This window comes from Accipiter gentilis, chromosome 5 (genome assembly GCF_929443795.1).
Source record: "Accipiter gentilis chromosome 5, bAccGen1.1, whole genome shotgun sequence".
NCBI classification, from domain to species: Eukaryota; Metazoa; Chordata; class Aves; order Accipitriformes; family Accipitridae; genus Astur; species Astur gentilis.
The window spans coordinates 34222035-34245373 of NC_064884.1; the positions used below are offsets into that span (position 1 = coordinate 34222035).

A 23339-nucleotide genomic window follows, 5' to 3' on the forward strand; every position below is an offset into this window, starting at 1 on the left:
TCAATGCAGAAGCATTTAATACATGCCAACCTTAGTGAGCAAGTCTCTGTTACCACTGCTTGCAGTCTGCTTAGACTTTCAAGACTACTATTCAGTCAAGAGAGAGGGCTATCTGCTCTCCTTTCCACTACTAACTGTCCTCCTTTGGGACAGGGGGAGGTACCTCCTGCCCCTGTAGTACCCCTACCTACGTTGTACCTGCTGGGTGAACACAGGGAGCAATTCTGTACCAGGACTTTGCAGGTATCTCCCTTTACCAGCAGTCAGTCCTTTTTAAATGTCAGCTCATAAATAAGAAAATTGGGTTTATGGAAATACTCACTGCCATGCGATGCTGCTTCCTCAGCTGCTTTACCCGGATTTGGTCCATGTTTGTGGCAACGTCCTTTTCAGGCTGGTCTAAGTCTTCAGAGTACCTCTGTACCAAAGCCTCAGGAATGCCACAGCGACCATGCTGAATGTTCCCAGCCAGACACAAAGGAGAGAGAATAGATGAACAGAGTGTATCAATACAGACCAATCAATGCAAACATAAAGAGAAGTGCAGGATGGGAGCAAGAAGGAGCTTTCCTCGAGATTCCACGGAAACTGAAAAAGCAATCCCTAAAGGAAGGACTAGACCGCCTTCCTTCCCCAAAAGATGTCCTAATCACTGTGCTATCAATTCAGATTTTCTTGGATGCATAAAATCTAATCATGACTTCCTTTTTCAGCTCTATTTCCCCACACTAGCAGAGAAAGACACATTTCCATGCCCAGTGCCACCGAGGTACTAGTGGCCTGAAAAGATGAAGGTTTGGAATAAGTCTGGGATTTCTCAGTTCCCCCACAACACAAGCGTTACTTTAGGCATAAGGCCTGATAGTAAAGTCAAACATAGTTACAGAATGTCTAATGTCCCAATGATTTATGGTTTATCTAGGCTGGTTACTCACAAAAATAAAACAGATACAATAAATGAAAGACTATCCCTTGGAATGCTAGTAGAATTAAAACGCTGAAGCAGTGTACTCCACTTACCTTGTCAGAGTACGGTTCTTCAGTAAGATCAATGTCTTCAGACTGCAACTTGCTTTCTATTACCATTTCCAGATCCATTCCCCTGCTACATGAGACCTTCCTCGCTGAAGCAGGACCTAGCTTTATCACATGCTGCTGAACACTAGCAGTCTCTGGGAGCTCCGACAGCCAGGGTGGCAGTGGGCTAGGAGGGGTACTGGGCTCCTGTTCTGAAGATGTCCTGTGGACAGGTACTCCATGACACTCAATGGGAGTGGATGAGCTGGTCTTTTTTACTGGCAAACATGGTGCTTCTGGACTTGAGTGGTTCCCACTTGCCGTCATGGGAGGATGATATAATCCATTAGAAAGGCGTTCTCGGCATTTTTTGGCAGGGACAGGTGGCGGCTGAGAAGGATTTTTTGGTTGCATTCTTGCCTCATTTGCGCCTTTTTGCTCAGCTTCTAGACCTCCCTTGAGGACTGGAGCATAATCAGCCCGTGCAAGGTCATGAAAGACTTTACTTTGCATTTCCAGAGGCGTCCTTGTTGCAAGGTGCGTCACTAAGGCAGGCTGAGCTTCACAGTTTTTCAGGGGATACAGAGCAGGCCTTCCACCTGCAGTCTCCATTACAGAGCAGTCCAATTCCTTAGCTCTCCCCTTCTGAGAACTAGCAGCTCCTTTACCCTGCTTAGCCATCAAGTCATCTGCCATACAGCTGCCTCCACGAGACTGAGGTGACAGGGCAGAGCCAGTTGCCTTTTTTGCTCTATCCAGTGAATCCTGAGGAAAAGAACCTACTTCCTTGCTAGCGTCCTGTAGGTTAACATTGGATTCTCCCTGGAGATCATCCAGTGAGTGAGATCTTGGCCATGTATCTACACCCTGGGGGCCATCCAGAGTTTCATAGCTCCGACAGACGGCAACCGGTAAACTTCTACGGTTCTTCTTCAGACCCGTAACAGCTGGAGGTTTGACAGAGCTCTTCAGAGCATGATGTGCACAACTCAGCCGGCTTTCTTTTTCCCCTTGCTGTAGAGTTTCTATTGACTTGGTCAGTGGAAGTGTAGGATAATTTGATAGCTGGTTTCTGCTGAAGTCCTTAAAGCTATGCTCACTTGCTGATTTTGAGGGCAGAAGACAGGTCCTTCGAGTTTTACCTTGAAGCAAATAAATCACAATCCACAATTTAAAAATAAAATAAAATATCTGCAATGCATCTAATGGATCACTTCTAAATGCCTTTGAAACAAAATGATTTACTATCTTTTGTTAACCCTAAATGTAGAAGAACTCAGTGCTATTTTAAGTATATGAATTTGTGAGCTTCAGCTTTATCAATGAGGAACTGGTAAATATGACCGCGTAAGGAAAATACATTTAAAATACTTAATATCCTTCCTACTCCCCAGTTTGCAGAGATTCGAGGTTTAGCTCATTTAAACCTTTTTCAGTGTAGAAATATCCTAGTTAGAACTGATACGCTATAACCACTGTATGAACTGGTTTGACTCCACATAGACATAACTCGAAAGGCCTACCATTTTTTCCTAGTTTTCTAATTTGCTTAGGATATTGATAATTATGTTCACCTTCTAATGAAGTTTACTAGATTGATTAGGAAAGGTTTTTTGTTTGTTTGTTTTAAAAAAGATCCTGTTTATTCATTTTAATTACAAAGTCTACCAATAGTGTTATTTCATTTTTACAATAAGCAGCGAAGTATTCACAACGGTGAACCAGAGAGCAAAAAAGTGCTGGAAGACTGGTTTTGCACCAGTCCCTTTATAAAGTTACTTTTAAGGACAGCAGAGTTTTATGGAAAAAGGTCTTATACTATGAGACGGAGAAGTGTTTCAGAAGGCAGTTTCAAGTGTGACTAATCTTAGTGTTATTCCCATGCCATAGTGTTTTATTGAAGTGGAAGGTCTTAGAGACATGGTGTTTTATTATAACCACTTAAGACGAGATAACATGAATCAATATGAACACATGTTCTTTGTAAGCTTTATCTGATATTTTTATGAGATGTGCACCACTGATTTTAAATAGTGAAGTCCATCAGACAGAAAAATTCTGATCAAAGGGACTGAGCTCACTTGAGTATTCATTAGGATGAAATGCAAGGTCATTTCTCAAATACTGCATAGATTTTTTTTAAATTTTCTTTTTAACAAGACAGAAGTAAAGTTGTCTCAAAGCAGATGACCTCTCACAATGAAATGCACATCCTGAATAGCTATTGTTTTCAGGGTGACAGGGATACTTTCCCCCATGTACAGTAAGCCTTCTAAAATCAGGATAGATAAATAAAGCTTGAAATTTCTTTTTCCAGTGGAAAAAAACAAACAAAAAACCCCAAACCAACAGGTTTGGCTAAATGCTATTGAAAGTCTTTAATAACAGGCAATTGATAGCTGCCAATTAAAGAACCAGTTACTTTTAGAGATCTGAGAAGTTTTGCTAACTTTATTAGAACTAAGTTAATCTGGTGTACTTTTAAGCAATAGATGCTTTCTTCTCATACAGCTTGCCTTCAAATCTTTATCCTGAAAGAAGCTCAATGCTTGGCTTTTGAATAACATACACTGCTCGCTTTGAATATGAATGAAAGAACCTGTTTAACCCTAAAGAGAAATAGCTTGCTTCCTCTCTCTTGCCTCTCTCTCTACTCAAGGAGTTTAAAAACCAAAGTATCCAGAAAACTAGCAAAGAAAATGGAGGTTATATTTAAAGAGAAATAAGGAAAACATTCCCCTCAAAAAACGTTGGTTGCATTTACTGGTATGCCAGAAAGGTTATTCCATCTAAAATCAAGGCGCGTCTACAAGGATGAATGCAAGCATACAGGAACTCCTTTCTCAGAACCTGTATGGTTCACAGTCCAACTCAAGCTAATAAAGAGACATCACACATTAAGTTGGCTCCCTTGAGTTCAGGTAGCTCAGAGAAGTAGCAGGAAGACTTCTCTGCCTGCATCTTTCCATGGAGCTAGACACCACCTTCTGAAAATAACTTTCAACCACATTAAAAAGACATGTGTAAGAAATGTTACATTAATTTTTTAGTGCCTTCAGGCACTAATGTCAATATGTAATGAGTATGGAAAGGAGTGTCCTCTTTTCATTATTCATATTTGCTAGTACGTGTCTGACGTGTGTAGTAATTCACCATATTGTCTGGGGCTTGCTGTCACAGCTCACATAACAAAATCCACGTATGTTCTTTTCGATCTGAAATATTGATCAGGGCTTATATTGGTTTTAGGAAAAGACACTCGGGAACCTCAACACTGAAAGAAAAGTTGCAAGAAATGCTACTACTGTACAATATAAGCTCTTACTGAGGCCATAAAGGTATCTAGTAAACAACATTTCATTTCTTTAGAAATGGGATATGTCTGTGTAAAGCCAGTAGCCTGGGAATGGAAAAAAGAAGAAATGGGAAATAGGAAAAGGAAGAAGCAAATACCAAGAAAAATGAGAAAAGAGAAACTGGGGAAAGTAAAATAAAATCTTTAGTTTGTTTCAGCCCTGTTTTGCATAAAACAAACAAATGTGGAGAGAATGGGAGAAAGTTCAAAACATTTTGTCTATAAAATACATAACCAAACATGCACTCTCTAAGATCTCTGCTTCAAAATGGTTTAGAAAAAGTGCTGGGTTCAATGCTACTGTTTTGTACAAAGGACAGGGGTTCAGAATGTGATTTCTCTTACATAGATTTAAGTCAAGAGCAGTATCAGGAGGGCAGCTGTGATTTCTCTTCTTCTAGCTATTCCTTCCCTCCTCCTGACTGGCAGGTCTAACTTCATTGTGCTTCTGAGACATTAAGAAAAGAGGGTAATATTTCCTGAAAACAGACTTCTAAATATGTTTTTAAGTTGTATTCTAAAGTGAGCAGCTATATAAACAATGTCCACAAATGTAACATTCCATCCCTTTCTCAGAAAAAAACCTGAAAAAAACTATAAGTGTATAGCTAGCAAGGTTTAACACACGTTTTTAACGTTAGCATTTTCGATAATAATTCATTCTTATGATTCCCTGGTACAGCTAAGCAGTCTAATGCCTTTCATAGTGCTGTCAAACACAGTAGCATCTCTAATTTAAACATGAGCAGAAGGACACAGGTGTCTGGGTGAAAACTAAGATAACAAAGGTGGTCCTTACGCAAAACAAATGGAAAGTTTATACTGTTTCCAGGTTCAGTTCAAGCTACAGGCATACTTCAACTCTTTTGTTTAACATTACGGTGCAGTTTTTATTAGACAAAGCACTGTCCACCTCTCATGATACTTCTTGTTGTTAGACTACAGAGAAGGAAGTTTTCAATTCCCTATCATTATCTGCCTCAGAAGAAATGAGATTATCCTGGGGAATATTTCCAGAGGTACCAGAGCTACAGCAACAAATTTTCAGTCTTTGTCTCGGTATTTTTTTCTGTATGGAAGATCATCCTCAGAAATTTAAGTATTCAAAACTAGACACAGAATGCTTTCAGTGGCCTGTCCAGATCCCAGATTTTAACAACTTCATTCTGGCATTGCTTTCTGTGGCTATATTTTGCATGCATTTCAAACAGCTCTGTTGACACAAAAAAGATGATGGCATAGTAGACAATCCCAGCCTCATTGCTTTTTTTTACTGACTGCAAACTAGTAGAAATGCACATTACATTAGGCAATGTGGCCACCTGTTCTGTCGCTTCCTTTTTTGACTAATTAGCACTGAACGCTTAAGTGCTTAGGATGCCTACTTGGCACTCTGGGCTTCAGTTTCTGAACAAATCAGAGAACACCCTTATCCCACCTGATGAAGCCATGGTTTGTCTGCTTCTTCAGCTCTGTGCATTGCATGTGCAATTCTGATCTCTTCACATCCCCTCTCTCCTTAAAAAAGCTATACAGCACAACAAGAAAAGGTTCAAAGAAGCCAGGCAAGATCAGGGACATGAATGACCTATAAGGAATAATTCACAGGCCTTCTCAGACTAGAAAAGAGATGACTTGGGAAGGAGTATGACGGAGGTCTATACAGAGACACTGCTAGGTATGGAGGTTCTAAGGAAGACCAGGGTTGTTCATAAAGAAAAACAGTTTCAGGAAAATGGATGAATGCCCGGGAACAGTACCCAATTTCTGAAGTCCTTAAATGATTCATTCCCCAAGAGTACCCTGGGAAGCATCCAATATGCTTGCTCTGTTCCTATAATCTTCTCTAGCTATCTGCTTTTGGCCAGTCCTGTGAGAACTAGATTTCTGATAACGTTTCCAAATGTGTCTCAGACAGATGATGCTTGCAGGCAAAACAAGCCCAATAACTGCACCGTTGTCAGAAGTCTAAAGGAGAGCTTGCTCTCTCTGCCTTGTTTCAAAATGAGGACTGGACTATATGGACTAATGGTCGGATCATGGATGGTTGCTTTCTGCTCTTACGTTCTTCCTGTCTAACACTGAACAGTTCACAAACTGTATGCTCCTTGCTCTCTGTAAATCAGAATAAAATCACAGTGCTGCTGTAAGTACATTGTGGATACCTATGAGAATACCCAAATATTTCTGCAGTGGGACCCTGAGAAGTACCTATAAAAGATACATCTGTACCACTACCACAGTACATAGCAAACCATTTTCTAGCCAAAATCTAAGAGCATATCTGAAATCTTGAACTGATGCCAAAAGGTCCAGTACCAGCCCAAAAGAGGACACTATACTAGTCATCAAAATATTATCTATAACCATTCCCCAGAAAATCTGAAGACCAATTCTTCTCAGAATGCATTTCCCCTTTATGAAGTGTTTATACTAGACAAATGATTATCCTTATTTTAACAGATGAGAATCCAGTGTATTTTGAAAACAACATGCATATAAACAACTATGGTCCATGAACTTTGCAAAGAAGGTGGAGCACATTTGAGATTAACCAGCCTTGACAAAATCTCTGAATGAATCCCATACCAAATGTTCTTTTCATAATGGTTTTCAAAACAAGCACTAAATGCATTTGTGAGCAAAAATGATGCAGAAATGCAGCAAGCCATACATGAAAAGCAATATAAAAAATAATCAGTGGTATTTCACATACTGCAAAACTCACATAGAAATATTAGTTTAAATGTAAGTATCTAAGCAGACAGGCAATGACAATTGCTTTCTAAAGATTTTATTATGTTGTTAAAATAAGGAAAATGTACAGGCAGCAATTTAACTTCAGTGCTACAGCTATCATTATGATGGCACTTAGAAATAAAAAGGAAAGCAAATTGTCACATATGCCATATATTTAGCTATGATTATATTCCAGCATGCCTACTGTATTGGGATTCATATTCAAGAAAAAAATAAATCTCTGCTTTCAGGAATTTAGTGTACTGCTGATTTCAGGTATTCCACTTCAAAGCAAATTGCAATTTTCTTCAACAAATGGTTATTTCTGAGTGGCAGACTGACAGAAGATGCACATACTTAGAGAAAGATCTTTAGCTCATATTTTAAATTGGAAAAACAGCCACTATAAGGGGTGTACAGTATCTCTATTTATGCTGTTCTTGGTTTCCTGTTTATGCTGGATGTTAGCGATGAAACCAGGCCAAGCCATGGCTCAAATGCTTGGAGTGATAATGCCAAACTGAAACCAATTCCATATTTTAGTATTTCATCCCTAATGACAAGTTTACATGATCCCTCAAGTAAAGCATGCTCCATCAGCACAACCACCTGATTTCTTCAGAACAGAGAGCAATCTCTATTATCATCTGTCTTGGTAATTTTTCAGTGCATCACCTTTCACTGATGCAAGCTAAGGTAATGAGAATTGAGATCATAAGCATTTTTTTTTTCATAGTTTATTTCCTTACTAACTTCTCAATTAATTTAACTTGCTGGTGTTCATATACTAAAAAGTCCTAAATCTCTGCAGTTGGCTTCTGATCAGAGGAGAATGCAACATTCAACCTAAGCAAACACAAAAATATGGCCTAAAACAGAGAACACTTTCTAAATGGTTTTTGTATGGGTTTAGAAGAAATCTTCCTAATTTCAGTGGAGCTCAGTGACTTCTCCATTGTCAGTGGTCCCTTAGACATGGGCTGTTGGAGTATAAGTAGTGGAAGCCTCATGAGGCATGGTTGCACGAGAATATGATAGGGAGTGGATAAGGCAAGGAATGGCAGTGAGAGTGCCTGTTGCCTTAGATCACAAAAGAAAGATGATTTGTGAAATGTGATCTATTTCCTACCAACACAATTAAATAAATTAGAAACAGTAGCAATGAAAACCAATGGCTCAAGCCAAGAGGGAAAGAGGCAATCAGAGCAAAGGAGCAAGTCAAGTATGAAGTAGCTTGTGTTAGCTAGGAACAGGAGCAGAACGTATATGAAGTTATCTACTGAAAAAAGGCTGCAGGGATAATAAGGCTCGTTGCTGTGACCATTACCATTCTCCAGGTTTTCACTGCTTTCGTAGCAGCCAGAATCCCGAGGAGAGCATCCGGTTAGGCCTTGGCCTTCAATGAGAAGTTTCTCCTGAGATCCTGACTGGTCGCTGTTACCTAGAGGATGTGAGAATACAGTGAAAAACAGGCAAACAGAAAATCCGGCTGAACTTCTCAACCTTCCATTTCCAACACCATTATCTTGCATGTCCAAAGAAGGGCAACGAAGCTGGTGAAGGGTCTGGAGCACAAGTCTTATGAGGAGCGGCTGAGGGAACTGGGTTTTTTTAGCCTGGAGAAAAGGAGGCTGAGGGGAGACCTTATTGCTCTCTACAGCTACCTGAAAGGAGGTTGTAGCGAGGTGGGGGTCAGTCTTTTCTCCAAAGTAACAAGCGATAAGACAAGAGGAAATAGCCTCAAGTTGTGCCAGGGGAGGTTTAGATTGGATATTAGGAAAAATTTCTTCACCGAAAGGGGCGTCAAGCACTGGAACAGGCTGCCCTGGGAAACGGTTGAGTCACCATCCCTGGAGGTATTTAAAAGACATGTAGATGTGGCGCGTAGGGACATGGTTTAGTGGTGGACTTGGCAGTGTTAGGTTAATGGTTGGACTTGATGATCTTAAAGGTCTTTTCCAACCTAAACTATTCTATGATCTTCACTGTTGTATTAATTGTATCACACCACTGTTTTAGAAAAGAGTGAGCATTAGGAACAGCCATCACAAATGTTGGAAATATTCATCCCGTTTGGTAAAGGAATAAGCAACAGCCTCAGCATGAGTGTGAGGGAGCAGTGTGATACATAATGAAAGCAGCACCTCAACTACCTTGGGGCCAAGTCCTGCAACTTACAACCATGGAAATTTATTTAAAATGATGGTGTCAAGTTCTTCCTAAGACTTAACCCTCCCCCCCCCCCAACACCAAAACAAAAGCAAAAAGCACCAAAAAGAACCAAATCAAGTGAAAAAAGAGTAAAATCCTAACCCTGACCTACTTTCCAGAAGGGACTGAGAGGAAGGATCAGGAGTGGGTCTGGCAAAGTTAGATACTGTCCCCTAACAAAGGGGGAAGGGACAAGGGAGAGACTAGTGCTAAAAATTCCTTCCTTCCTTGGTCTGTGCAAAGGGCCAACACTCAAGTGTGGTCCATCCAGGCTGCAGAGGTAATTCCTGTATTCCAGGAATTTACCCAGAATGTTTGGTCAGAAATCATATTTTGTAAAGAAACTAAATCTGGAGCTGAAGATACAGAAAACCAACTTCATGATGGAAGAATACAGTCTATGCTCTGTCTTTTTTCCCTGCAATAAAATGTCAGAAATGGTTATTCCAATTCCTATTCTCAGCACATGAAAGGTAATTATGGGGTGGAACTAAGTGCGTTGTCCCTCCCAGGTTCCAGCTGTCTGGTCCCCACTTCTCTTTCTCCTCATCACCCTGACTTGGAGCTGGAATTTATACTTTCCAACCACCACATCACATAGTTCCTCAAGTTTTCAAACCAAAATTGAAGGGCCCTAAAAAAAAAAAAAATTATGTCAAGGAAGTAAGCATTCTAAACAGGTCTGCAAATAATGAAAAGGAGCTCATATTAGATGACGAAAAGCTACTCTGATATAAGTGAAAAGAATCTAATTTTGAAACTGCAGTTTTACTAGGGGGTAGAGGAAGGCAGAGAAAGTGTGGATGCTTCTTTGGGAAATGAAATGAAATGAACAAGAAAGCTACATGTCAGTGAAAACTCAGACCACACAGCACTATCTAGAGATACTAACCACACATCTCTCTAACAGAATTAAGCACTGCCCACTTAATAAGCAGCTGTTTAAATGGCTGCTATGGCAATTTAAGCTAAAAGATAGGATTTTGCACAGAAACAGCTGAGAAAGCCCTCATACAATCCGTTCCACTGATTCTGCTTGGTGGGATACCAAACTTCTGCTAAGACTTAGGAACAAAGGAGAAATTGAGTGCTGTCTTAGGTTGCTGCAACTAGGTATTGAGCGCATCTAAATTCCTGTCTCAAGCTACACTTGCTTTACAAATGATTCTACCCTACCATGACTACTTCTTGGATGGCACAGCCCTGCTTCCTCCTGTGCGGCAAAAACACCATTGAATTTGAATGCCATGGCTTACTGTGCTTTCCCTCATCTTTGCAATCACTTGCCTGAGACAATCTGTACAACAGGCAGAACTGCACTGCTGCACCTTACATCGGTGGGTCACTGCCTTTCACTCCTTGCACTTGACTGATGTATTTTCACCCTTTGAAAATTGCTGTGTTGTCATGTGTACAGCCTGAAGCTACCTGTACAATCCTGCAAGTCACAGTTCAAGAATTGTATGCATGTGCAGGTAAAATAAGAGAAAGTTTAATTCACATTATCCTTCTCCACAGCCCTCTGGGCTTTGAATTTTTCTTACCCTTGATAACCTCAATCTCTTCCCTCTAGTCTAGAAGTTTCTTCTTTCCTGTTCTCCATGCCTCAGCTTCTTATTTTTAGTACATTACCTCAGGATTTATTCCTGAACATCAGTATTCTAAAGGGTATGCGTTTTACACTTGACGTCACTTGAATAAGTTGGGTAGCAGGGCTTACATGAACAAAAGACTTGTGGCAGAACAAATGCAAGTCTTAAGTCACTCCTCAAAAATCTACATGTTGTGACACAGGATTACCCTGGAAATAACTGGATTAGGAAAAAAAAAAAAGAAATCAAAATCCTGGAACCAGTTTTCTGCTTTAAGGGGTTCACAAGGTTCTTGGCAGAGTTCTAGTAAAACTGAAAACCTTAAACATCCCACGTACTATCATATTCCTGCAGAAGTTCCACTGCTGTGAGGAGAACAGCTCTGTGCTCAGGATCTCGGATGTTCAGTTCATCCAAATCTTCTTCTTCTAATAGCTTAAAGGTATCCAGATCTTCATAACCATTGAACAGAAAAGTAGGCATGTGCTCCTGCATGAAAGGAAAAAAAAAAAAAAAAAAAAAGAAAAAAAAAGACCAGTTGTGAGACAATATATTTATTTCAACTTATTTTGTCAATAAAGATACCAGAAGAGATTTTTCACAACCAGCAAAAAAAGCAGTAGCTTAGCAAATGCAAACCACTGTATAACAGCAAAATTATAGGATTATAGTTTGTATAAACATTGGTCAGAGTTCAGGGAGGTAGCTGTGCCAGAACTAGAATGCTGCACATATATTTGTATTTGTAACACACTGTATTAAATGGCTCGGGTAGCATGCTACCTGGATGCACAATAAGGCACAGCTCTGTATGAAGGGAGAAGTACAAAGGGTGAACAACAGCCGCACCAGTTTATCCCTAGCTCTTCTGAACAGAAATGTGGAAAACCCCTTCCTCTTTAAAGACAGGATAACTATTGTTATTTTACACTTTTTGCTTGCTTTTGAAGTGTGTTAGCTAGTAGCCATACTATGCAACGATTTATGGTCTCTGAGTGCATACAACTTGTAGCCTGCAGCACTTCATTAAGCCCGACAGGCAGTTCTGCCTGGCCTCAGCTATTTTCACTCTGCAGCTAAGACCTGATTCTCCTAAGTGGTGTCACGAGCCTTAGGATTATGTATCTGGTGTGCAGCTTTCAAAACTAACAACTCCAAAGGTGTGGCCCCCTTCCCACAAGGAAAACTGAAGGGTAAACAGAATGAGAGAATTTGGACCTTCAAGTTGATGCGATCCAAGAGATCCTCAACTGACTTGGGCTGGGGTGGTCTGCTTTTGCGGCGTCTCCTGGTGGGCCGCTTCGGCTTCTCTTCCTCTTCATTTAACACGTCCACATAGATAAATTTGAAAGTGCCAACTTTGTTGTTCAACAGGCCCATCCAAGTGCCCATAGGGGGTTTGCTGATTATATCAATGATGTCACCTTTCTGCAGACCAAACAAGCAAGAAAGGCATTTAGGCATGCTTTCTGACGGATATTCAAGCAAACACACCCACTTTCTCTTAGATTTTCACGTACATAGAATGGACAACACTCTTTAGGTTTCAAAAGGTTAAACACAGCTCTTGCAAAAATGTCTGATTATACTTGTTTTACAAATGGAAGAAAAGGGAATTAAGTGACATGCCTAAGACCACAGAGCAAGTCAACAAAAGAGCCTGGAATGGACCCCAACTGTCCAGATTCACAAACCTGCTTACACCCCAGTAGTGCATCACTGCTGTTTTGTACAAATGTCTCTCAGCTGGGCAACTATCTGAAATTGGTGCAAATAAGAACATGCTCAGTGTATATGGGCACAAACTCACATCAGATCTCCTCCAGAAAGGAGGTGTATGCAGAAGGAACCATGCAAGACTGTTGCTTTTCCTAATGTGCTCCTAACCGTAACAAAGAAATGGACGCACAACTGGTTTTGTATCCTTAAAGAGATTACCTTACATACATCTGCTTTAATAGGAGTTAGCTGACCTCGGAATTTTAAGTAATGAATATAAGGAGTCAGATAGTTTGAATCAAATATAGCACAACTAAAAATAACAAAAGCTGATATCCAGAAAAATTAAAGGGGAGATGGCAACTCACAGTCAGCAAAGTAATTAAATATTAACTCAAAACAAGTTATATCAACTGAAATGCCTTTAAGAGATACTAGGTGCAGGTGCATCCACATTTCTTTCAAGGATTTTGAAAATTTTTCCACTGATAGATTAATTCATTGTGTATTTTTCCAATCTTTCAAACAAAATCCTTGAAAAATAGAAATGAATTTGTGGCACATTTTTATTTTTTCAGAAACTGAAGACACAAGTGTCTTTCCCTGGATGTGGAGAAATACTAATACCTATGTTCTATAACATTTTGTATAATTCAAGCAAATCTTAAATGTATCAGAATAAGACAGGTTAAAGGGCTTCAAAAAACACTTGTAAACTCATAAAAAGACTAAGAACTGTATAGTTCTTGGAAAGAGCTCTTAATTAAGACTTTTGCCAAAATAAATGTTTGTCCCGTTAAAAACAGATATAGCTGGTACCTTGAGCTTCAGAGAGTCTGTATCATAAGGGCTTGGAGTAAAATCAGTGTGAACCCTGGCTCTTCCACAAAAAGGTCCTCTGTAAGGAGGCTCTTCATCATCACCATCTTCTGATTTCACACTCTCCCTGTTGCTGGTAGAGGAGTCTGTTGTGCTCACTGTCTGACCACCTGTGTGAGAGACATAGTATCAGTTCACAAAAAATAATCTCTTTGTGAAGAAGGTTCAGAAACAAACAGAGGCGAGACAGAAAATGGGTCTTCCTTCTACAAAACATAGTAATCAAAGTTAAGTCCTTATATGCTGCTACTTCTTATATACATATGATGGGAGAGTTAGTTAATCTACTTTGCACTCCTGTTCTCCCACATTCAGCTCCACAGTATTTAACTGAGGAGCTGTTTAACTAGTGTCTCATCTATAGTACATCACAGGTGATGACATCTTTCTGGGAAGTTTTGCCCACAAAAAGTGTAGTGGTGTGGGGAAAATAAGCTCTGAATCCTGCTTGAGGGTTCCAGAATCCCCCTCACATTCAGAAATTTAGTATTATGGCAACACTCCGTATTGATATTACAAACAAACAAAACAAAACAAAAAAAGCAGATGATTTTCAGAACACACTTTGAGCCATTTAAAAATGGAGTTTTCTCTTCAGTTTTTTTTTCCCTTGGTTTCTATTGGTCAATAATTCATAGTGAAGCAAGTTCACACCATCTGTGTCCCACTTTTATCTCTACACAAAACAGACCTTATCTTAACCAAAGAGGTTTTAAATAATACTCCTCTAAGTAGTTAACGAGAGAACCTCAAGGTCTCTCTGGGTGTGTGTGGGGGGAGCCCATCAGAAGTGCCCAGGAGAAATCTAGTGTAAAGATGAGCTGTTTACTACTGGCCAAGGATTGTAGTTCTCACTCCAATCATTTATATCATAATAGCAGGACCCATCAGACCCAGCCAGAAAGCAGGATTTCACTTTTTCAGGGCTCTGTATAAACACAAAGCAAAAAAGAACATCCCTGCATCAAAGAATTTACAGTTCTTTGTAAACCCTTAATGACTAACCCATCAGCCTTTCTACTTTTTAACCACTGCTTCTGCTTTGACTTTCTCTGATTCTGCTTACTGTGGAGATCTCCACTCCCTGAAGCCACAGAAATGGAGCAACGCAATTACAGTCGAACTTACTCATTGAGCTCTGACCGCTTAAGGAACTCCTCAGGCTCTCTACTGAGCCACCGGCTTTCAGCTTAGGTTTGTCCAGGGAGTCAGTGTCCGGCGGTGGCGACTGCGGAGAACCTGGCATGACCCCAGGGCTGGACTCCTGAAAGGGATTGAACCATTTCAGTTTGGTAAACGAACACAGGCACTGACAGGAGCTGCTCGTTCATCTCCAAGGAAAGAGATTCTGTTTTCCTGCTCTTTACCAGACAGGATGAAACCTTCTGTGTTTTTTCTACTCATTTAATGGTACTCAGCTGTGGCGGAAACCCCACTTTATTAGGCATGATAGCGGGGGCAGGAGCAAACAGTCCAGTCTGAAAGATCTAGCATTGTAAGTAGAAATAAACATTACACAAAACTCCTAATTCAAAGATATTAATGACACACGGTATTTTTGCCAGCAGTACTTGCAAAACAGCTAATGCCAAATTCAGCTTTCTGAATCAGAATTTTGTACAAAGATGAATACAAACAAATCAGACAATGCAAGTGAGACACACAGCAATGTACTTTTTTTTTTTGCAGTGAATTGTTGATATCTTTGCTTGTTTACCTTGAAGAAAAAAAGAATTAACTAGAAAATGCAGCCTGTGCATAGCATAAATACTCATAAAAAGAAATGCATAAATATAAAAAAAATTGCTACATGTGCAATAGGTGAGGCAATTTCTCTTCTCCCTCAGTCATGCATCAAAAAGGGAAAATCAAAAAGGGTCTTTCCTAAATTGAAATTCTGTCAGCCTCTGTGAAGTAGTTAAAACAAAGCAGCAGATACTTGTGGCCAGAATAGCTTTTGCTTGATTTTTTCAATGCAGAGCTACTGGCACACAGTTGCAGTCATGATGACAGGAAGGTACAAATATTCTAAAATTACTATACCAAGAAGTTTGGAAAAAAAAAACCCAAACGAACTCTAGCTTGCATACAAGAAGAGTTTTTGTGGAGAGGTGTGGTCAGAAAACTTTTAGATGAAAGCTATTATTTGCATGCTGCAGAATCATCAGAAAAAAAAGTCATCCCAGCTTATGACTTCAGAGGTCAAGTTAATCTGGAGAGAGCTACAGAGCAGAAGTATTGCTAACTCCCTGTCAACCGATTTCTCAAAGTGTCCCTTTCTTAGGCAGGCTTTGCAGAGGGGCACTGTAAGGCCAGTCAGACACCAAAGCATCTCCTTATCGGTATCAAATCATGTTAGAACTTAAAACGTTTTAATTGTAAATTTAAATTAAATAACCGTAACTGTAGCACTGCCCCCGCTTATGAATAAGTATGGCTAATAATCCTACAGGAAAGGGATTTTAATGTTGCAAAGCATTGCATAAAACTGGTCACCTTTCTGCCTCTCTATACCATCTCCAGATTCTGCAGCTGGGGGTTGTTATTTTGAATGTTATGAACTGCTCCTTTCACAGGCATTAAGGCTCTGCATTAACACCAAAAGGCCAATCTGGTGGGGCAGCACTCCTTTCCCTTTCCCCTTCCTTCTCCTTTCCCTATGGCCGCAAGCAGCCCCGGCCATTCAGTGGCCAGGATGAGGCCACTTGGTGGCAATATCAGCCAGAGAGAGCTCTGCCTTCCCAGCCGCCTTCCAAGCTCTTCCTTACACATTTCAAGGGGCAAGATTGGTTTTAAACAAATGCCGAATTTTTGACACTCCATCAAAGCAAAGAACACAAAGCATACTGAAAGGGAAAAAGACAGCAATTGTTCCTAGGCCACTGCAATTCAAAGCCTAATTTACAACTAATGTACTTCAGCTTTGCCTTTAAGAATAAGCTATAAAAATCTGTAATGAAAGAATAATAGGAAAATCTTCAGTGGGATGCCCCTTTCTGACTACATTGTGCATCTGTTCTAATGGGTTGCTGCAGTGGGCAAGCTATGATGGAGAAAAAAATCTGTAACAGCAGAGAGGAACCCCGTATGTGAAGTTATGCTGGGAATTTAAACTAAGGTGTAAATTGCAGATTAAATATACTACTGTGACCCTGTGTCACAGACCAGTTCCCTTCATAAATAATGATGATAGATAAAGAAATGGAAATATAGAGTGAGATGTGTAATGCCATCAACCACAGGCTTCTGCTGATGAGTTATTTGAATGAAAATCTGAAAATGCATTTTCATGGTTTAGCATCTATAGGAAGCCATTTCACAGTGAGGGATTTTCTAAGAACATAGGAATAAGCCATATGACATAGTCTTGTTAGAAATTTCTTCAGAGATGCCTTGAAGCGTAGGAATCAATATTGATTATCACTTCTATGCTATTAAGTGGATTCCATTGCAGACCTTACATACCTGCTCAGACAGAGAGCTGCTGTATTTTTTAGACATCCTTTTCTTCATGGTTTCTTTTACAGACTTCACCTTTTTGCCCAGAGATATACGGGAGGCAGAGGGCGATTTGATCACTTCTTTATAAACAAAGTCTCCTTCTTTGCCCTGCAAAATAAAACAGGGTTTAAACCTATAAAATACAAGAGCCATATTTTTCCTCTTTCAGCAGTCTGCAAGCATCCAGGCAGACACAGGATGGCAGCATGGTGTCCCATTTACTGCTCTAAATTCACTGTTGAGACCTTGTGCAAAACCACTGTAGCAGTCCACTGTACCTTACTCCTAAGGCCTGACTGGTAACCTTTACTGCAGGTGCTCTGTGTAGATGTGTTGGCATCTGTTAGGATGCCTTCATCTCTTTGAGTTTCAGGTAAGCATTTGACCGCATAGAAAACTCCATGGTTTCAGGCTAAGCCCTCCTGACAGGACATGCAACAGTAGTTGTGGCTCATGTTGGTCAATACTACATGCAGTTTAACAGGAATAAAGGTACTTCTGAGATCCTAGCTAAATACGTATCTGTGTGTGTATATATATGGATACCTACATTTGGCTACCCAACTTTACTTTTTATTTTCAGACAGGCATTCAGTTAACCTCTCTTGATGACTGTCTCTGTGGTTTTACTGTGGATTGTTTATAAAAAAAAAAGGAAAAAAAAGCTACTAAGTCCATCAACCATGGTAGAAGGTTACACTTGCACAGCTATTCTTAAGACACACAACAGGGTACTGCCGAACTAAATTAGCTGGTCCATATATAGCGGATGAGAAAGGCCAGCTGCTTTCAAAGCATTTAACCTTTTCTAAACCAGTTTAAGATACCTAGCATTTACTTATGCTACAAGCACATGTGAAGAATTAACATGGATCAGTTGACATTTTGCCAAACTTCTATGACTCAGCCCTTACTCAGATTGTCCAGGCAGCACATTGAACATGGTCTTTTGTTCTACAGTGTGTCAGGAACCACAGCAAAGCAGCTCTATTAGAGCTACCGCCAGCACCCTCCATTGGCAAGGGTGCACCAAAAATCACAAGACAAAAAGGACCAAAATCTGTTTGGCCAAATAGATTGACTACTGAAGTTGGTCTCCAACTTGGTTCAATAATCCTTCTAAGGACCATTTAGGTACATAAGATAACAAACCCTAAAATAAGCGCCCACTAGATTCTACATAAAAGATTTATCTTTCTTTTCTAAATTTATGTATGTTTGCTACTTTACTAATGTTCTCCTCAAAAGTTTTCCTGAAATTCAGCTGATACTTCATTTCTGACATTTCTATATTTTTTCCTTTACAAGTTGTTTGTGGATTACAACTTCTTTGGTAACTTTTGGTCTTTTAGCACAAATTAAGGACAGCTCTTTGCCTTATCTTTTTGGAAAAACCCCGTCCATTTAATGGACTTAAAAGTTTTCAAGAAAAAAACCCTTGATCTGCATACATTATTCTGGTGCACTGCATCTCTCCCACTACTAATGCTAGTAGGCAAAAATGTAACATCTAGATTTCACGCTTTCCTGTATCAAAACCAATCTGAACAAGAGATGCCAAAGTATCTATGTTTAAAGATAAACACTGTAAGTTTGGAAGTTAACTTTTTTACTGAGTTGAAAATTGATGAATAAAATAACCATCCCCAGTTTTGGCCAACTTAGGGGTAATTTATAATGTTAAAAAAAATAATCAGAAAAACAAAAACAACCCCAAAAACCCCAGCTGACATGAAAAATAATATAATGCTGGCATACAAAATGTTTCACAATTTAGACTTGATTTCACTGGACAGAGAAGTTATCAGAGCCAATGTTGAAACAGAAAAGAGAAACATATATGGACAAAAGGAAAAAATACGTTGGCAGTTTCATTTGATATAATGTTCTGGCTCATTTCTGTTTTGTTATTTTTGGCCACAGACTGACCAAAAGTAACACCAGGATCAACATAAGTAACATAAAATGGAATTAATTCTCATGGGAGGTGGTGGTTTTTTTTTTAAATACAAAGAGCTCTCAGATCAATTGTGCAGCACCCAGCACAATGGGACCCTGGTCTACTCCAGAGCTCTTAGATACAATAAGAAAACAAATAATAAATCTCTTACATAATGACTTCCACCCAAGTAACTTGTAGATCTTCCGCGAATGAAAGTGTGCCTCATCATTCCAAATAGTAAATATTTTTACCAAGAAAGTATAGTAATCCTATGTTTTGCCTGGGGTGATGCTCTGAGGAAGTGAGACGTAAGAATAGCCCACATGTGCCCCCAGAACTGTGCTTTGATCACTTGTTCCTGCCTCTTTGCACATACAGTATATAAATACTTATACACACATGGATATGGGTGGGTATGTTATTCTCAAAGCTAAGGAAGTTTGAGGTTAACAAAGACACTCTGTTTTCCTGGATCCTCAAACTGTTATTACAGACCTAAATTACACTTCAGTCTATTATAACTCTATTGCACATTTCATTTTATGCTATTTCAAGTCTGTGCCTTCTTGTCTTAAACTCACCATTTGGTCAGAACTATTTCCAATATGAAGGGAACGATTTGTCAAGTCGAATCCTCCAAAGCTACAGGTTCTCTGCAAAAAAAAAGGATGGATACAGTTCTATCACAATTATTAGCTCACTCAAAACATCTGTGATTTGGAAAACAGCAGTGAAAACACAAATGTCTGCAAAAATGGAAACAAACAAACAAAAGGATGGGAGATTATAAATCAAGAAATCTGTTATAAAGCAATTTGAGTCATTTGGCTTTTCCAGAGACAACTCCTTGGCCTAAGGTCTGCTGCTGTTGAGTCATCTATTGCCTACTCTTTAAAAAGAAAAAAGACTTTTTGGTCCGAGGGAACTGTTGATCTTATGGATCAAGTTTTCCAGGGTGCTGGCAACTCCACCTCAGCGCTCCCATCTGCCTTCATAAATAAGTCCATAGTAGCACTGAAACAGCGAACCACCAATCTTTTAAAGCATTGAATAACCTACCTTCTGGGAATAGCTGCATAGACTCCATTTGCACTGAAATACAGGGATACACTAGAGGCCTTGTAGGGCAAGCCCTTGATAAGACAAGGGAAAAAACCAGCCCAGCTATCCATAAGTCTTGTGTCCCCAGAGACTCACCAAGCCCTGACTCCAGATTAGGTATTTACCATCACACCTGTGGTGGTACATAGCAGCTCAGCTACTTCTGGGAGAAAGTACGCTGTGTTTACAATGCCACAACCACCTAGTAGAATGACTCGGTTTTGGCTGAATGCACAGATGCAGTTTATCATAATCATCCCGAATAAAAAAAGAACATCAGCACTATGACACTGCTTCCCTCCCAAGAGCAGAGAGCAACCAAACTCAGTACAGTTGCATTCCCATAGCCAACCACTGTTTAACTGTGGCAGATGAGTCTCTGCTAAAGCTTTGGTATCACTTGAAAAAAGACCAGACACTTAGGGGGCTCAGAGAGAATCCAGCTTTTGCTTTGCAATCCAAAAGGTAAAACCTTTGACTTTTTATTTGGCCACGGAACAACCAGCTGCACAGTACTCAAGTACCTCATCCTGACAGAAGTCTCACAAGGCAATCCAGGGAAATGAAGGCATGGCAGTTACAATTTACTTCCACAGCTTCAACTCAGGGCTCTGAGTGTGGGTTGTGAGACAGGCAGGTCTATTGTAAGTATGCTCTTCAGAGTCAGAGTTGAGACAAACAGGAGGCAGAAGATCAACCACCTGTGAACCGTAAGTTTTTAGGGCCTGAACTACCCAAGGGTGTAACTCTGAACACATCTTAAGACTCAGCTAAGCATCAGATCATACCGACAAAGGACTGCCCAATCAGTACAGTGAGTGTGTACTTGGGAGTCAGTGAAGACCCACCACCTGAGAACTACCAGTCTGCTTTGACACTCTCTTAGGAAGAAGCAAGCTCTATAAACTGTGCCACTTAGTATACTATTATATCAATTAGTTCTATTAAAGTAAACATTTCTCCTGCCTTGTTCACTGCTAATCAGCATGCATATTAACAGCTTTTAAAAAGTCGTCTTTTCTAGCTTTTATGTTAGGTGCTGTGCACCTACAGTGCTTGGATGACAGTTTTTGTACGCACCACAACTACTAGAACTCAAAGCCAGCTTTGTCTAGGCCCCACACACGTTAAAAAGAGTGCTGTGATGTAGAATTTTTTTAAAGTGTTTTTTTCCAGAATGCAATGTGACTATGGCATAGCTTTTAAAATTGTTTTTGGAAAGCATTTGAGACCAACCACAAGTAATAAGATCAGTTTTTAAAGCACAGCACGTTTAGCTATGAGTAATGTCGTCCTCCTGTGAAGAGTCCATTCTAACTAATCCTACAGCATATGGTAATCCCAGCAACGAAGAGAAGACATCTGGAACTGCTCTGAGCAAACTTGTCTGTCAAACCACCCAGAGCTCCTCCTAAAGCAGCCTTCTCAGAGAGCAAAATATCTGTTGGTTAAAAGTTTCTGAACAAACATACCATATTAATGATGCTTATTGTTTCATTATGGACCTCCCCATATATTTAACATTTGACTTACGCCTTTGGATTCTAGTAGTTACCCTGGCAATACTGTACCAAACAAAAGGTCTGTGGATGAGGAGAGGGATATTCAATGGAATGGCCATGCAATTAAAAGTATTACCATTTTGGGAGAAAAGAAAAACTGATGTGATTTGAAAATTTCATGCATGTCCAGGTCACTGAAACAAATATAAATGACAAAAATGAATGGCAAGGCAAGACAGAGTGACCAGTTCCACTGAATACATAGGCATTGCAATTTCCCTGAGGTTGCAGCAAACAAACATTAAGTGTTTCTAGGAATGAGGAGTGGCATTAGTTAAAGTTTGCCAGCTTTTGGCAGTTTCAGGAAGAAGTGTGCTGAAAAAGCTAGTAAAAGAAGCATGTCTCCACCATTTATCCCATTCAAACAAAGATGGAGGAACAGTTGACTGAGTTCCTCAACAACAACAAAACACTATCCATTTCTTCTCTGTTTGTATCTCTATGAACAAGCCAAAATCAGTCCAGATGGTTTTCATAATGAAATTACTATGGCGAGACTACTTATTAGAGGAACTGAAAACCTTGTTTCTGTCATCTATGTTTACAAAGACAGTTAATGGTATTTTTAATTATGGGGCATGTCTAGCATGTACGAGTATGCTCTCTTGCCTGAGATACCCCTATTATTCAACCCACAGAAGGATGAGTAAGGTTTCAAGGTTTCTGTTATCATTGTAATATCCTCACGGGAAAACGTCTTTTGAGTACAATGTCTATGAACATAAACAGTACTCTCCGAGTGGCAGGGCAAGCAGTCAATACAGAAGAAATAGTGAAGCTGCCAAGACAGAATGGTGGTATTGGGTAGAAAAAAACCTATCTGTTCTGTGGCCAAAGAGCAAAAAGTGAACCATGAAGGCTTGCTCACCTCCCACAGGTTATTCAAGGAGACTAAGGCTTTGAATCTTATATTGAGACTACCTCACACCTGAAGAAATAGAAGCAGAGACCTCTCAAAATAAAATCTGTAGTTCAAGAGGAAAAGCCGTTTCTACTGTATTGTTCCCTGGAATATCTTGCTTCATGTTATGGGTGCACTGCTGTTTCCACCCACTGAAGGGAACATATCTACATTGTCAACTAGACAACAGACTAGCTGGCTCAGCTTTGGAGATGTGGCTGGCCCCAAAGGCAAGTTCCTAGGAAACTCAGCATCATGGTTAAGGGAACTGTCAAAACTGGGTCATATAATCAGGAAGCAGCTTTGGATCCATCTGGAGTACTCAAATCACTTAATTTCCCATTGTAAAGCCCAATTTCCTTTTTTGGCTACCCCTTGTTCCCTTTCCACAACGCTCTGAGGGAAGGTATCACCTTCACCCCATGCTAAAAAGAAGGAGCAGTGGCTGGGGACAGAGCAGAAGGGGCACTTCTGGTGGTGGTGTGCAGCAAGCAGGAGGGCAGCGTCTGGATAATGTAAAACCCCCTGTCTTTCTGCAGCTGTGTGTATAACAGAGAATACAGAGCTGGGTGGGTGAATTGATGAGATGCAAACTGAGAAGGGAAGGGCCAATATGAGGCAATGACAGCAGGAGAGAAACAGAGCACAGTTGACTAAGGATGCTCTAATCCTCTGAAAATTTTGTTCATCTCTCAGTATCCCTTTAAGAGAATACCGACTCCCAAAGCATCACAAAGAACACGTTTATAGCATCTCAAAGCTCCTCTGTTCACCAGCGATCTCAATTTCTGCACTAGATGAATTTAAAAAGCAGCATTTT

At 40.0% G+C, this 23339-nt stretch overlaps 1 protein-coding gene across 6 annotated transcripts in view; it reads right to left on the bottom strand.

Annotated features, from left to right (window-relative positions):
- LOC126038598 (SAM and SH3 domain-containing protein 1-like) overlaps nucleotides 1-23339 on the bottom strand; it is a 573090-nt gene that overhangs the window by 4351 nt on the left and 545400 nt on the right. For all 6 annotated transcript variants that reach the window (XM_049800528.1, XM_049800531.1, XM_049800527.1 and 3 more), the window contains 9 exons: nucleotides 19537-19608; nucleotides 16978-17121; nucleotides 14641-14776; nucleotides 13453-13622; nucleotides 12133-12342; nucleotides 11253-11403; nucleotides 8439-8552; nucleotides 1021-2159; nucleotides 323-454 (listed from right to left, as the gene is read on the bottom strand). In XM_049800528.1, the coding sequence (XP_049656485.1) occupies nucleotides 323-454; nucleotides 1021-2159; nucleotides 8439-8552; nucleotides 11253-11403; nucleotides 12133-12342; nucleotides 13453-13622; nucleotides 14641-14776; nucleotides 16978-17121; nucleotides 19537-19608 (2268 nt within the window). The remainder of the gene's footprint in view (nucleotides 1-322; nucleotides 455-1020; nucleotides 2160-8438; nucleotides 8553-11252; nucleotides 11404-12132; nucleotides 12343-13452; nucleotides 13623-14640; nucleotides 14777-16977; nucleotides 17122-19536; nucleotides 19609-23339) is intronic.